General features: G+C 48.6%; 1 protein-coding gene across 1 annotated transcript in view; it reads left to right on the top strand.

Annotated features, from left to right (window-relative positions):
- The window catches only part of BCL9 (BCL9 transcription coactivator), a 31,436-nt gene extending 18,364 nt beyond the window's left edge, over positions 1-13,072 (top strand). The window contains 8 exon segments of the mRNA XM_050913051.1: positions 757-1,063; positions 2,641-2,798; positions 2,801-2,956; positions 3,870-4,059; positions 4,554-4,653; positions 5,092-7,321; positions 9,285-9,545; positions 10,890-13,072. Coding sequence (XP_050769008.1) covers positions 1,011-1,063; positions 2,641-2,798; positions 2,801-2,956; positions 3,870-4,059; positions 4,554-4,653; positions 5,092-7,321; positions 9,285-9,545; positions 10,890-12,007 — 4,266 coding nt within the window. The 5' untranslated portion in view covers positions 757-1,010 and the 3' untranslated portion in view covers positions 12,008-13,072.
- Positions 13,073-16,301: the final 3,229 nt, after the last annotated feature.

The raw sequence follows: 16,301 nt of genomic DNA, 5'->3' as shown, positions 1-16,301 counted from the left end.
CAGTTTTATGTGCCTTATTGCCTGCGTCATGCATATTGTTTCTTAGAAAGAAGCTGAAAAAGTGCTGCTTTTTTTTTTTTTTTTAAAGTCTCATTAGTCTGTATAGTGTTGCTAAGCAAATTTAGAGGGGTAGTTCTCTAGTGATCTTTTGGCCTTTCAAATTGATATAATGAGTGACTAACCTCTGGTATTTTCAGAGTAATCACAGCATAGCTGGTTGCTTACAGGTGGTCAGGAAGGCATTTTATTTTATTTTCCTCCCTTTGTGCAACCCTTAGCACACATCATTGAACATATGTCTAGTTATATTGGACCAAGGAGACAGGAAAGATTTGAGAAGAGTTTATGTTCTTAAGAAATATCAGATTACGGCCATTCACAGGGGAATTCTGGACAGCTAAGTCATGTTGGGGATTTGTAATTTTGGCTTCCTGCTGACTTGCTGTGAGGTGTCTTCAAGCTGAGCACAGATGCGGAATCAAAGTGTCCAGATACAAGGCGCTTCCCTGTTTTGTTGACTCCAGAGTGATTTGCTTTGGATGAAGGGAAGATGGCCTCACTGCCTGTAAACTGAATGGCCAGCCAGGGCTGTCTCCAGTTTGAAATACACAGCTGTACTGAGCCATCTGAAAGCTCTTCTCCTGTGTCTTCTCAGTAATGGGGGAAGAATTGCCATTTACTGCTTCACACCAGATACATCTGCTTGGAAGTTCCTTACTGGTTTTCTGTTCTTTTCTTGTGGGGTGGTTTTAACAGTGTGCCCTGGAGATGCGAGACTTCCCCTGGGCAGCAGGAGGCACGCGTCTAGAGAATGCTGGAGCTGCAGGAGGGAAGCGCCCAGTGCAAAACCAGAGAGGAGCAAAGAGAAAAAAGGCAAGCAGACAGCCAGCATTGAGAGAAGCGGGTGGCAGAAAGTGCTTCGACGCTGCCTCTGGCGGCACACTCCCCAGAGGAACTTGACGAGAGCCCATCTGCGTGCGTGTGAGACTGTGAGCTCAGGATTTCTGTCAATGCATTCCAGTAACCCCAAAGTGAGGAACTCCCCGTCAGGCAACACACAGAGGTAAGGAAAAGAGCCTGCAGTCAGCTGCTCTAGATTGGTGCATGATGCTGTCCCTGCTCTGCTGCAGGATTAGCCAAGGACCGGTGCATGTGACTTACTGGTCCTCCTTTGTGCTCCCATCAGACCCACTGAGTACCTGAGCACTGGCTGCACAGTGCTGACGAGCCTCCACATTTGCTAGGCTCAGGATGAGCTGAAAGCTCTAAACCCGTGAGGTGCAGATTCTCCATTCCTCGTGCCCTCCTCCCTCCCATCAAGTGTCTGAATAGGCTGTAGGAGAGTAAACATGCTGTTTCTGTCTGTTTTTTTTTTCTTCACCCTCTTCTAATTATCTGTTTCCCCGAGGGGTAGTTGGGCAGCAGAAGGTGTCTCTGTCTGTACTTTCACACAAAACGCTTCCTCCGTATTATTGGCCTCAACAGCCTGGAGAACTGATCAGCTGTGCACTGAGATCCTCTGCATCATTCACCTGCCAGTGCAGCAGGTCAGCATCTCTCCTCCACTAATTTGGAAGGGGAAAAATATGGAAGCGAAGCAGTGTCCAGGGACTTACAATGGTCTGATTGACAGCATTCTTGAGTTTGATTATTTACTCCTAGGGGTCATCTGGAGCTTAAGAGTAATTCAGAGGGAATGCCTCTGAGTCAGATGTCTGTCCAAAGGAGGAAACGGCTTGTGCAAGTCCCACAGTGAGGATGCTAGCAAGCGCTGCCTGTTGGAAGTGGCAGTGATGATGGGAAAACACAATGCAGAAGATCCGATAGCAATGGAGTAACTGGAGGGTGAGGAGGAAGGGGTGGCTAATACATCTGTGAAACCCAGAGGAGCAAAATATTTTTAGGATACAATTTGCTGAATGGAAGAGGGAAGGAAAGACTCTAAATCTCCTTTGGCAAATTAAAGAAGCTTCATCTGCCCCATTTTGCAGGAGTGTGCAGGGAGATGGTATCCTTCTCTTTCCTTATTCAGAGGCAGGTTGTAGCTGGTTTAATTGTTTTCACGGTCAGAGGTTTGTGTTTTCCTGGCAGCTCGCCCCAATGTATGATGAATGCTGCAGTAACGCTGGGTTTTCCTTGTGCTCCCTGTAGAACTGGATAGGGAGGTGCAAGGGAGGGGGTGGGTGGGGGGTCTGCTCTGATCAGAGCTGCAGAGTATAGTTGGGGTCCAGGAGAGTGGTGAGGTGAACTTTATTGTGCCTTGTTTGTTTACTCTGAGCTGGTCTTGGTGTGAGGCGCTTCTCTGTGCACATAGAAACCGTTGTCTTTATTGACAGAAGCCCCAGAGGTAGGTCCTCATGTGACAGCAGTTCCAGGGATCTGGCAGGTCTGTAGCTTGCCCTGGTGCCTTCTTGAGCAATGAGATCCCATCTTGGATAATAACCCTTTCAGGGCATGTTCAAAAAAGCACCTGCATGACTCTCAGCTTGCAGGCATTTTTTATTTGTCAGCAATTGTCTTAGCTTGCAAAGGTGGCAGTGGTTGTTTCTGCTTCTCTCTAATCTCTTCCTACAGGGTTGAATGAATCAATGGTGTGACTTGTCACTTTTTTTCCTTTTCATTTTTTTGCTCTGTCCCCAGTAGCCCCAAATCAAAGCAGGAGGTGATGGTCCGTCCCCCTACAGTGATGTCCCCATCTGGCAACCCCCAGCTGGATTCCAAATTTTCCAACCAAGGCAAACAAGGGGGCTCCACCAGCCAATCCCAGCCCTCTCCCTGTGACCCCAAAAGTGGAGGTCACCCCCCAAAGTGCTCCCTGGCCCAGGTGGGAGCATGGGGCTGAAGAATGGGGCTGGAAATGGTGCCAAGGGGAAGGGGAAGAGAGAGAGGAGCATTTCGGCAGACTCCTTTGAACAGAGGGAAGCTGGGACTCCTAATGACGACCCTGAAATCAAAGGTATGTTTGTTAGGATTTGTGCGCAAGTGCAGACAATTAGTCTGAGTCCTCTGTGAGATGGAGAATCACTATGCAAGTGTTAGCGAAACATTTATTTCTCTGGGGTTCTGTAAGTTCCAGCCAACGAAGTCTAAAGGTCTTGAGAGCAGGCGAAGAGGAGAGGTTGTCATAGCTGGCATCGGTAAATGTCCTGTTCACGCTTAGTTAAAGTGCAGACCTGACTCTGGTGGGAAAGTTCCTTTGTAACTCTGAAACTCCCCCAGAGGATTTGAAAGTACAAATGCAACCTGTTGCTTTCTTTCTGGCCTTTGGCCTTTCAGGAACTGCTCTGTTGTAACTGGGGTTTTGAACAATATGCAAGCCTGTTTTGTCAACACAGATACATAACCCGTAGCACCCTGACTGGTAACACAAGCCAGAGAGTTGGGATTTCTGTGTTTTGTTCCGGGCTCCAACATTGCCTCTGTGAGGCAGTGCAAAAACAGACTAGATGTGCAGCTGTCCATCTTTCCTTTGTTGTCCATTTGTTAGGTCACCTGGCTAAGGTGGCTGAAGGGGAAAAAAAATAAAGTTTTGCAGAGAGTGTTCTCCTTGGGCACAGACATATTTTTTCATTTTAGTGTGTAGGTTTTCTGCTATTCTGTGTGGCCATTAGAGAATTCAAAGGGATCAGCTCTGGGAACTGCCACTTGCCTTGGAAAGGGACAAGATGAGCTTTCTCCCAGTGGTGCCTGATGGGCAGCATGGCATTAGAGGGAAGATGCATGGTGTAACAGAAGAATTGCCTTTAGTGGTGCTTGAGGGAGAAGTGGGAAATTTCAGAGGAGGAAAAGCTCCGATCAGTTTCCAGAAATGGTTTCCAAAGAGCTCCCAAGGTAGCGATTCCCCTGTTTTCCTCTTTCTCCCCTTCCAGACTGCAATTCTGCTGATCATGTGAAGTCCCAGGAGTCTCAGCACACACCACACTCCATGACTCCTTCAAATGCTTCAGCCCCAAGGTCTTCCACACCTTCCCATGGCCTGACTGCCACTTTGGAGCCAGCAAGTGGGCAGAAGACTCCATCCAAAGTGGTTTACGTCTTTTCTACTGAGATGGCCAACAAGTAGGTAGATGCTTGAATGTCTTCAGGGAGCAGGGCTTATATTTGCGCTCCCTTTTTAAGAGATTCTCAAGTGCACTTTCTCCATCAAGTGCGTTCTTGTAGCAAAAAGTCATTACTTGTTTTGGGGATGCTGAAGGGGCTGGAGTGGAGAATGTCACTACCTCTTGCCCTCCGAGAAGTGATTATTTATTCCTCCGAGGTGTGGGGTTTTGATTCTTTTTTTTTTTTTTTTTTTTTTTTTTTTTTGGGCAAATGCTGGTAGGTATTGTTTTGTAATCCGTGCAGTGAGCAGCAGCCAGGATAGCTTAAACGGAGGCATGAACCCTGAATGCTGATGAGTTTGTAGATGTAAGCATTTTTCTTTTGCTACTGGTATAGAGTGAAGTATGTGTGGTTAAGTCTTTCTCCCTTCTGCCAGCTGAAGGATAGAAGGGAGGGTGGTTAAGAAAAATTGATTCTTAGCTTCACCTGGATATGTGTGTCTGTCTTTGCAGGGCTGCAGAAGCTGTGCTGAAGGGACAGGTGGAAACCATTGTGTCCTTTCATATCCAGAACATCTCAAACAGCAAGGCAGAACGAAACACTGTACCCTTGGTAGGGAATACCTGCATGTGGGTGGGAAGGGAAATGGTAAATGTGCTTGTGTGTGTGATTCGGAGAGATGGATGATTATTTATGCTCTGAGATAAGTTTTAGGGTGGAAAAGAGAAAGCCAGTTGTTGTTCTAGCCTTCAGCAAATAAATGTCTTGGATCATCCAAAGAAGAGCTTGAGTCTTGCAATATTTGGGTAGTATATTTCCAACCCATTGCTCCTGCAGAGCTAGCACAGAAGCAAGGGCTACCTGCTGTAATGCTTGAGCAAAATAGGTTTCTGCACGGCCAAGATGCTGCTCTGTAATCACTGCATGAAGGCTACCCTTCCTTGCAAAGTGTGGGCTGGTGGGGTTGAGACAGTACATCTCGTTTGCACCGCTGCTTTTGTGACACAGCTGTAAGAAGAGCGAGTGACAGCATGTGGCTTTCTCTTGCAGAACCCCCAGATCACTGCACTTCGGACTGAACCCAAGCCCCTGCCGCAGCCCCAGCCCCCGGCTGCCCAGGACCAGAACCCTCCCCCGAACGCCAAAATGCAGCCGACTCCACCCGTGTCAGCGCCAGTATCCAAATCCACTGGCCCCCCATGTCCCATAGATCAGGACAGTCCCAGCGTGGAAAGCAAAGTGATGTCTGTGGGCAGCCCTGCCAACTCTACCCCGTTGCAGACAGAAGGATTTGGGCAGAGTTCGACCCCCAATAATCGAGCAGTTAGCCCAGTTTCCCAAGGTAGCAATAGCTCTGCTGCAGACCCCAAAGGTCCTCCCCAGCAGGTGTCTGGTGGGGACCCATCCAGTTTGGGCGAGAATCCGGATGGACTGTCACAGGAGCAGCTGGAGCATCGAGAGCGCTCGTTGCAGACCCTGAGAGACATACAGCGCATGCTCTTCCCTGATGAGAAGGAGTTTGCGGGAGGGCAAAGTGGGGGGCCACCCCCAAATGCTGGGATGCTGGATGGTCCCCAAAAGAAACCTGAAGGGCCAATACAGGCCATGATGGCTCAATCCCAAAGTTTAGGCAAAGGGTCAGGGTCTCGGACAGATGGAGGTGCTCCGTTTGGCCCTCAAGGACACAGGGACATGCCTTTTTCCCCTGATGAAATGGGGCCGCCACCAATGAACTCCCAGTCAGGACCCATAGGCCCAGACCACCTGGACCACATGACTCCTGAGCAGGTGGCCTGGCTCAAGCTGCAGCAGGAGTTTTACGAGGAGAAGAGAAGAAAGCAAGAGCAGGTGGTTGTGCAGCAGTGTTCCCTGCAGGACATGATGGTCCATCAACACGGGCCTCGTGGGGTGGTCCGAGGCCCTCCCCCTCCCTACCAGATGACCCCTGGGGAGGGCTGGGGACCTGGGGGTCCAGAGCCCTTCCCTGAAGGCATGAACATGTCGCACTCTCTGCCCCCCAGGGGCATGGCCCCTCATCCCAACATGCCCGGGAGCCAGATGCGCCTGCCTGGTTTTGCAGGAATGATGAACCCTGACATGGAGGGCCCCAGTGTCCCGAATCCTGCCTCCCGGCCTGGGCTTTCGGGAGTTAGTTGGCCAGATGATGTGCCAAAAATCCCAGATGGCCGAAACTTCCCTCCTGGCCAGGGTGTCTTCAGCGGCCCTGGCCGAGGGGAGCGGTTCCCCAATCCACAGGGCCTGCCCGAAGAGCTCTATCAGCAGCAGCTGGCTGAGAAACAGATGGGCCTTCCTCCTGGCCTCAACATGGAAGGCATCAGGCCCGGCATGGAGATAAACAGAATGATGCCCTCCCAGAGACACATGGAGCCTGGGAACAACCCCATCTTCCCTCGCATGCCGGTGGAAGGGCCGATGAGCCCCTCCAGGGGGGACTTTCCAAAAGGAATACCCCCACAAATGGCCTCTAGCAGGGAGCTGGAGTTTGGGATGGGCCCTGGCAGCATGAAGGGGGACATGGGCATGAATGTCAGCATGGGCTCCAACCCACCCCTGGTCCCTCAAAAGCTGAGGGAGGCAGGAGTTGGGCCGGAAGAGATGATGAAACTGCGCCCCGGCGTCTCAGAGATGCTCTCTTCTCAGCAGAAAATGGTGCCACTGCCGTTTGGGGAGCACCCGCAGCAGGAGTATGGCATGGGTCCCAGGCCTTTCCTTCCCATGTCTCAGGGCCCAGGAGTCGGTCTCCGAAATCTCAGAGAACAGATCGGGCCTGACCAAAGGACTAACAACCGGCTCAGCCACATGCCGCCACTACCTCTCAATCCCACCAGTAACCCTAATAGCCTCAACACTGCTCCCCCTGCGCAGCGCAGCCTCGGCCGCAAGCCCTTGGATATCTCCGCAGCTGGCCAGGTGCATTCGCCAGGAATCAACCCCCTGAAATCCCCCACGATGCGCCAGGTCCAGTCTCCCATGATGGGGTCTCCCTCGGGGAACCTCAAGTCCCCTCAGACGCCCTCCCAGCTGGCAGGAATGCTTGCGGGCCCCACTGCCGCAGCTGCCGCTGCCTCCATTAAGTCCCCCCCTGTCTTGGGGTCTGCTGCTGCTTCTCCTGTCCACCTCAAGTCTCCGTCTCTCCCCGCACCTTCTCCCGGATGGACTTCGTCTCCAAAGCCTCCTTTGCAGAGCCCTGGGATTCCCCCGAACCACAAGGCATCTCTCACCATGTCTTCTCCAGCCATGCTGGGGAATGTGGAGTCGGGTGAGTGCCACCTCTGCTAGCCAGGTTTGGTTCTTTGGTTCGCATCGTGTTTAGCCCGAGGTGTGCAGCAGGGGGAGGGAGCAGGTTTCTTGCAGGGTGGCAGAAGCTAGACGGCGCTTTGCCCTGTTTGAGGGAGGCTGTGCCAAGGGTCTGGTGGGTGGCTACTCCAGTGGAGTGCAAGTGCTTTTCCTCCTCCTGTTGTATTTGTGGGTTTGCACAGTGCCTCCTGTGTGTTGAGGTGAGGGCTGGTCACTCAGAGGAGGTGAAAGTGAAAGGGTGGGGTGAAGAGGTGCGAGAAGACCTGAAGTGTTGATGGGAGAAATCTCTCCTCGGAGGGGTTTTTGGTCGTTCTGCCACAGCTCATGGTGATCGTAGCTTTGTGGAGAAGATCCTGTTTTCATAAGAATGCTTTGAGATAAAAGGCTCCTACAAAGACATGCTGAGCATAGTTAGCCAGTTGTGTATCTAGGTATGGTTCCGGTATGGTTAGTGCTTTCTAGGTTTGCCACACAGACAGGGAGGTGTGCTAATGTTTGTTCAGGCTTCAACCGTTTTGGAGAGAGCTAAACACCCCCATATGTAGCATTCGGTAGCATGCTGGAGCCACGTTGTGCCTGGGACCTCGGGGTGCAGGTGCTGGCACTGCCCTGTCTGCTCCTGAATATCTCTGGGCTGTTGGCTGCACGCCTCTGCCTTCTCCTTCCCGCTCCCAAACCCTCCCGGAGCTCACTCTGGAGCACATCCGCCACTCCGTCCAGGCTCCCAGCGCCGCAGCCCTGGGCGGCCGTCCTGCCCGGGAAGGTCTCCTGCCCGGGAGAGGAGCCGTTTGCCCACGTTGCCCTCTAGTGCTGCCGCGGGTAACAGCGCGGCAGCCGGGATGTACCGGCCGGGACGTACCGGCCAGGGTACCGGCAGCGGCGGTGACCCTCGCATCAGCTGTCGGGACTGCTGGCCAGGTCTCTGTGCTCGGGAAGGGAGCCTGGATGTTAGCCTCCGTCGTGGCTGCCTGGCGTCAGCCCAAGCCGCCTACAAGTCGGAACCAAGTGCTTTAGTCCATGCCGAACGTTGCGCTTAACGAATGCTTTTACATGCAGCGCTTCCAAAGCATAAATATTTGGCGTTGCAGGATTTTTGTATTCTCTATTCTCCCTTCATTTTTCGGGGGGGGGGGGGGGGGGGGGGGGGGGCGCTGAGGAAAGTGCAGTGAATTTTCAGTGACAGTACAACTTTGGTTTAGCATCTTTCCTTCACATGTGGTCTGGGTGGCATGAAATTGATTGGTGAAGAAGAAAGGAGGTTGGAAGTGCAGTTAAGTTACTTCTAGTTTTGGGAGAGCAAAGGATGATGTTAAGCTAATAGGTGCAGAGAATGCTTCTTTAACTGGAATGAGCAGTAAATATGTGTGTATAAAACCTGAAATGAAACATAAACAGGGAGTTTTACTTGTAGCTGCTGATGCAGCTTGTCAGAAATCTGCTCTCATGTCTTGACATAATATGTGCTACTGCTTTCGTTGTACTGCCTATGTCTTTTGTGCTTGTTTGATGCCTACTAAAGAAAAAGGAAAAGGAGTTACAATTGACATTTGGTGGGTGCAGGAACAATTAATTGACTGTAGATTTTTATTTTTATGGCTAGACCTGGTACCTAAGTCTGTCTTCAGTGTATGGAAGTTGAATAGTAGGATTTTCAGACTTACCTGGTAATTCTTCATGTGGATTTGTAAAGGCTTGAGATAGTTACAGTAGAAGTGCAGAATCCAGGATAACAAATGTTAACCGTCTTGACCAATAGGCTTGTTTTTCTGGTTACCTTTCACAGGCATTGGCTGCATTAGTCAGATAGCCTCTTGCAATAAAAGGGATTTCTAGGAGAAAAGGGTGGGATTTAAGGAAAAAATGGTAAGAAGGAAAAACATTAAGGTCTTTTTCTTTCTCTCTTTTTCTTTTCTTTTTTGCCTAAGGTGGTCCACCTCCTTCCACAGTCAGCCAGTCTGCTCCTGTGACTCTCCCTGGAAATCTTCCCTCTAGCAGTCCTTACACAATGCCTCCAGAGCCGACCCTCTCCCAGAATCCCCTCTCCATTATGATGTCCAGGATGTCCAAATTTGCCATGCCCAGCTCTACACCGCTCTATCATGATGCCATCAAAACTGTGGCCAGCTCGGATGATGACTCCCCTCCAGCACGCTCCCCAAACTTGCCACCTATGAACAGCGTACCAGGTAAGAAACTCAAAGAAACGTAAGCCCAAGCTATCAGGCAATACAGTGGGGGTGACTTTTATGGAAGTTTCATCAAATTAAGATGGTGAGAGGGAAAAACCTTGAAGAATATATAGCCATGGGTTGTTTTTGAGGAAGGCAGTTGTGATTCTCTGAAATGGGGAGACAGAAATTCTCCTTGCAACCATTTTTTTCTGTCCAGAAAGTGTCTGTTCTTCAGAAAGTGTCTAATCTGGAAAACCGCTATGCATGGGAGAGATTTCCACTTGGGCAGACTGGAACTACTTGTGTGACTGAAGGCTGCTCATGGGAATAAGGGTCAGACCTACAACGTGTTATCCATAGTAAACCATTCTCCCCCTGTCTTAAGGCAGTGTCATTGAAGCTTCACAGGTTTTTTGGGTGTGATTTTTTTTTGACACTGAATCATCTGGTCTTTTCCTGGGTTTTGTGGATTGCCTTTGTTACAGAAAAGAGTATTAGAGCGCTTTCTCAAAACATACATCTTTTCATATAGGAATGCGTAATGGCAGGTGACCTCAGCTAGGACTGAGGGAAACTGTCCTGGTCCCTACCTGAGAGAGTTAAAGGAAAAGTAAAATAAAACTATGTCCTTTTGGGCTGTCCTGTGGGTGAGCATGTTTATATGAGAAATCCAGTCCCTGCTGATAGCTTAATGTTTGTGGGTATGTATTTAATACAAAAGTAGGCTGTAGCCCCTCCACCCAATTGAATTAACATAGTTGAAAGAGGGGATGAGTGGATGTTTCATGAGAGTGGCAATTGGTAATGAATTCTTGATGAGTTTACCTGTAGCTTTGCTGTCTGTTTTGTGCAGTAATGATCGGAGTGGCTGAATATACCTGGGGAAGCTGGCTAATTGAATAAGTTCATGATGATAGCTCATTAACCTCATTGATTGCCGCCTCCTAGTCTTATGAGGGTTACCTGATTTATCACTTCTTGAGTTTTGAAAGCAGATTCAGTCACTTCCCAGTGGACAAGTGTCCATGTGCTGATAATCTCACAGACATGTTTGTTACTGCCTGCGTCATCTAGACTGCCAGGGAAGTAGTAAAGGTATGGGTTGGATTGAGATCCTACTTACAGAGCAGGCTTTAGTCACTTTCTGATAGGGCAGTGACAAGCTTAGGGAGGCAGCTGTGCAGGTGGCGTCAATTTTCTGGTTAAAATAACACTTTCCAGAGCCACTGCTGATGGTTTTTTACCAGCACTAATTCTTTTGTGTGTGTGTGGACTTGGTAACCTTGCAGAAAGCTCTCTGATAGCTTTATGAATTATTATTGGCTGTTATCTAAATATGATTCCTTATTTCTTTCATAGGAATGGGCATTAATTCTCAGAATCCTCGAATTTCAGGTCCAAACCCAGTGGGTCCAATGCCAACCCTTAGCCCAATGGGAATGACCCAGCCTCTTTCCCATAACAACCAGATGCCCTCTCCAAATGCTATGGGACCCAATATACCTCCTCATGGGGTCCCTGTGGGACCCGGCCTGATGTCACACAACCCGATGATGGGGCACGGTTCCCAGGAGTCTCCAATGGTACCTCAAGGACGCCTGGGCTTCCCACAGGGGTTCCCTCCCGTACAGTCCCCTCCACAGCAGGTGCCATTTCCACACAACGGGCCCAGCGGTGGACAAGGCAACTTCCCAGCGGGAATGGGCTTCCATGGAGAAGGACCTCTGGGGCGTCCTACCAACCTGCCCCAAAGTTCGACAGATCCAGCACTTTGCAAGACTGGAGGCCCTGGCGGTCCAGACTCCTTCACTGTTCTTGGAAACAATATGCCTTCGGTTTTCACTGATCCAGAGCTGCAGGAGGTGATCCGTCCTGGAGCCACAGGAATACCCGAGTTTGACCTGTCCAGGATTATCCCGTCGGAGAAGCCTAGCCAGACACTACAGTATTTCCCTCGTGGGGAGGTGCCAGGCCGCAAGCAGCCGCAGGGTCCTGGGCCTGGGTTCTCCCACATGCAGGGGATGATAGGAGAGCAGACCCCGAGGATGGGACTAACGTTGCCTGGCATGGGGGGCCCCGGGCCAGTGGGAACTCCGGATATCCCTCTTGGGACGGCTCCGTCCATGCCAGGTCATAACCCGATGAGACCGCCTGCCTTCCTGCAGCAAGGCATGATGGGGCCGCACCACCGCATGATGTCACCAGCACAAACGGCGATGCCTGGCCAGCCCGCACTAATGAGTAACCCTGTGGCCGCCGTGGGCATGATCCCAGGCAAGGACCGAGCCCCCGCAGGGCTGTACAGCCACCCGGGCCCTGTCGGGTCACCTGGTATGATGATGTCAATGCAGGGCATGATGGGACCCCAACAAAACATCATGATTCCCCCCCAGATGAGGCCCCGAGGTATGGCTGCTGACGTTGGCATGGGAGGATTTAGCCAAGGCCCTGGAAACCCAGGGAACATGATGTTTTAAGCTGCTACCATAAGACTGGATGTTCTGATCCTTGTCAAGATGAGATTCCAAGTCCTGAGGGCTTTTTTGGGAGCTTCAGGAGTACAGTTTGGCCATGCAATAGGTGAAAAGAGACCAGAGGACGCTTTGGGAAATCTCGAATGTATGGAATTACCTGAAAAAAAAATTATTCATTTTAACAGGTTGTTTTTTTTTTAAGATTTATTTTTTAAAAATTATTTTTGTGGACTTGGGTATCCCGTGATGGCACCTGCTTTGAGAATCTGTAGCTGTATTTTGAGAATTGCCATTTGTCACAAGTTGCACCATTCTCTGTATGTTTACGTCCTTCGGACTGGCTTCTCCCAGGACTCTCGGTTATTTTTGGGGTTTTTTGTGTACTGTACTATATTGTAAAAGGGATTTTAGCAGAGACTTTAGTCTTTGGGGTGAGAGGAGAATGGGATTCTAGGCTGTTTACTTTAGGTGGAGAATCCATCTTCAGAACTTCGGACTATTTTCCTTCAACTCCAATGTATAGAAAAACCAAACTACGACCTCAGAGCAGAGTATTAATGAAAAGCACAAAAAGGAACTTAAGTTCAGTGAGGGGAATCTTTTAAAAGAAATAAATAATAAGTTAAGGACATATTTTTCAAATTATGGCGTGCTGTCCAGCACCTTCTGTCTCTCCCTCCCACTCTTTATTAAATAGGCTTCTCTCTCTCTCCGTCCCCCTTCTGTCTCCTCCTATGGCAGCTGCAATACATTGTGTTATTTTGGGGAGTAAATCTAGGAGAGCCTCTCCTCATGTGGGGACTCTTCCCACTTTTAGGAAGGGGCTGGACTTGGACACTGTTACATCCTACAGTAGTCTCTCACTGTTTCCTATTCTCCTTTTCTTAGAAACCCCAAGTGATTTTATTAATGTGGGAGTGGAACAGACACTAAAAGTTATCCAGGATTTTTTTGTGGTTATTTTTTTTTCCTCCCCAGCGTAAAACGTTCTGTGTAACCTCCATTAAATTTGGTACAAAACCACTCGCCAGGGCTGTGGTGTCAGAAAAATAAAATATATTGTTTCTTACAAAAATGAACTGTCGTCTTTATCCAGTCCAGTTGTTTCTATGTACATCAGACAGCTGGCCAGATGATTGTTTGCTCTTCCTTATGATCACAGCCAGCCTAGAGGCCAGGTGGGGTAAACTTTGGCAGCTTCTAAAAGTCTGGTCTGTAGGCAGCTGCGTGCTCCTTGCAAGGCACTTCTGTTTGCTTAATCCTGAACTGAGCTTGTTTTTCCTTGGAGTGAGGTCTTGTTTCAGAACTCCCCAGGGATGATAGTTAGAGTCTTTCTTCCTCAGTTTGTTGAGGGTCAAGGAATAGATGAAACTTGCATCACTTCCTCCTGGTGAGTGTTTGCAGCACTACAAGGTACGTGGCTTTGAGCTTTCCCGAAGCAGCGGCGTCTGTCTGCTGAGCACCGGAGTCCAATGCTGTGCGGGGCACTGGGGTTGTGTGTCCCCCTGGGGGCTTTGGATTGGGTAGGGTCTCTGACTGCCAGTGCTCAGAGGCCAAGGTAGTGGGGAACGGATGAACTTAAATAACAAAGGTGAAAGAGAAATTGTCAGTGAGCAGATTTTTATCAAGACAACCCTGCTGGGTAAATTGTTGCTTTGCCACAGTTCTCATCGATCGCTTCCTAATCCCCTGTCTTTTCAAACTTGCCTTTTGAGAGAATTTCAGCAAGAAGGTTTTATGGTTTTGTCTGTGATGAGTGAAAGGCTGGATGCCGAAACATGGATCGGGAGTTGAGCCCTGCTCCTGGAGAAGACCAGGATGAGCCCAATGTGGATCTGTAGGGCAGGGTGTGGGCTCTGTGGCTGTCCGCTCTGTGGTCCCCCAGCACTGTATATGGAGTATGTAATCTTTGTTCTTCCTTCCACTTACTGTTACTTGAAATTATTTCAATGAGCAGTTTCCTCAAAGGGCTGGCTATGAGTGTGAAACTTCATGTGGAGAATGTGTATCTTTAATATGCTTGTGCCTGAGAGTTTTTCAGAGTTAACTGATCCTTAACAGGTGGAAAAAGAATTGCTGTCGGTGGCCGGCTTACCAAAGTTTCGTTGCTAGTGTTACAAAATGAGCGAAGCCATGCACCGTTGGAGGCATGCAAGCCTCAGAGCCTTCTGTTGCCTGCTTCCAAATTCACCTTTGTGCTGTCATGCAAATTTACAATGATTTTGGGTGAGAATTACTCTTTTGACAAAGTGTGGGATGTATGTTGTGGTGCTTCCCTCTAACAAGACAAGCAGCGTGCCTGAAGCATGGGCTTGTCAAGATTTTAGAAAGAGCTGACAATGACACAGTAAGTGTTATTTTTATAGAGCGGAGTTACCTCTTCTTTAAATGGTTGCACAGCTCCCTTTTGAGGACCTTGCATGGGAATTGTCACAGTGCAGCCTTTTTAAGCGTTGCCGCCTCTGCCGCGACTCCTGACTGTTTTTGCCATGTTGAACAAAGCAAACTTCTTGATCGACATAGAAATAACCTGGAGGGTTTGGGGTTTTTTTAACAGTCTTTCTCAGTGCCTCCTATGCCTGTTGAGGTATTTTGAATAGCAAAGGATTTGAGGTGACTGCGACTTACTCTAGAAAAATCAGCATAGGGGATTCACTGTTTCAAAGCTACTTGATAGTGAAAGGATACATTTTAAAGATGCTGGATAATTAAAGTCCTTCTGTGTCCATCTAACTTAAGATGCTGGTATTTGGTATCTTAATGAGATTTTTCCTACAGAAAATGCAGATAATGTGGATTCTTCTGATTCCATGTAGGTGCACTTGACCCCAGTGCTGTTGCCTGGTTCGCACCAGCTGATGGACAAGAGATGCTAATGCCTTAGCTGTCTCCGGTTGGAAAAACCACTTGGTAGATGTAGACTGAGCTTCTTTGTTTTGCTCTGATTCTACTTCTCCCCTTTTTTGCTTCACAAATGAAAAAGCTTTCTAGCTGCCAGCCTTGCAAATTCACCTTGGGATCTGTAAGTCAGGCTCTGTTCTCTCCTGCTTATTTATAATCAATAGTAACTGTGACTCAGCGCTGGTAGTCATGGTGCAGTTGAAGACAGAAAGTGGGGTTGCCATTTTTAGTTTTCTTCCCCTCCCCCTCCTCTTTTTTTTTTTTAACTTTCAAATCATACTCCTCCACCTTTGTTTGAAAGAATGAAATAGACTTTATTCATACATGCTTGGCTGCTCTTCCTCTCTAGTAACATGGGAGGAAACAGTCTGCTGTTCAAATTATCTCATCCCAGATGGCTGCGCAGCCGGAGTGCGGAGAGACTTAAAAGGTAAACCCAGCAGATGGTGAACTTCTGAAACGCAAAGTAATGCGCCTGCTAAATCAAAAGTTTAAAGTATTTGAAATCTGTTTGTTTTAAAGTAGTAGACTGTTGCAAACAGGTCATCTGTGAAGTACACTGGCAGTTTTAAGCACCGTCCAAATAAACTCAAGCTTTGTACCTGTATCATGGGCTAGCTAATCTACCAAAGAACATGACAAGCAAGTAGCCAGCCTTACGAGTTTAGTCCTGACCTCCTAGTGGTATCTAATGGGTAACATTTCGGAAGACAGACCAGTATGTGGAGATCTAATATGTATCAGTCTTGGTTGGGATTTGAATGCAAGTGGTGCTTCTGGTACAATACACGTATCCTGACTTGGCGTAGATGTGGGTGCCCAACTTCCTGAGGGTAAGTGTGAATCCTAAACACACTTCTTAGACCGTTGGAACGCAGCATTTGTTGTGCCAGAGTGTTGGGGCTATTACAAATATGGTATACACAGGGCTTAATTTTGCAGTGCTTGGTATCCTGACTGTCTGCTATGCTGGTTTTCATTCTGGTGGCAGAAAAGGCTGTGTTCCATTGGTGGTGCTCTTTCTGCACTCACGATGGTGAATGCTTTCCTCTTGCAGCCTTGGTAGGCTGTTGGCTGAAACTTGTTCCCTATTTTGATACTTCTCGAGGAGAAAAGATCCATGTTTGATAGAGGCCTGTATTTAGTAGAGCACACTTTACTGTATTGATTGGTAGTAATTCTTAACCTAAAAAAGGTAAGTTGTCTTGCGTATGTGCTCTGTCATCTTTCTGGCAGGGTGACCTCTAATTGAAAGATTTTTCAATTTTTAGCCACTGCACATAGTTTCCAATCATTTCTGTTAATGCTGTTTGTTGTGGTAGATGTACACCTAGCTTTATCATGCTCTTTCTGCTTAAAGTGCATTATCAGGAATGTTCTTCAGGCCTTAAAAAGA

The sequence above is a fragment of the Gymnogyps californianus genome, chromosome 1, assembly GCF_018139145.2.
Source record: "Gymnogyps californianus isolate 813 chromosome 1, ASM1813914v2, whole genome shotgun sequence".
NCBI classification, from domain to species: Eukaryota; Metazoa; Chordata; class Aves; order Accipitriformes; family Cathartidae; genus Gymnogyps; species Gymnogyps californianus.
This window is presented reverse-complemented; position numbering and strand designations above follow the sequence as displayed.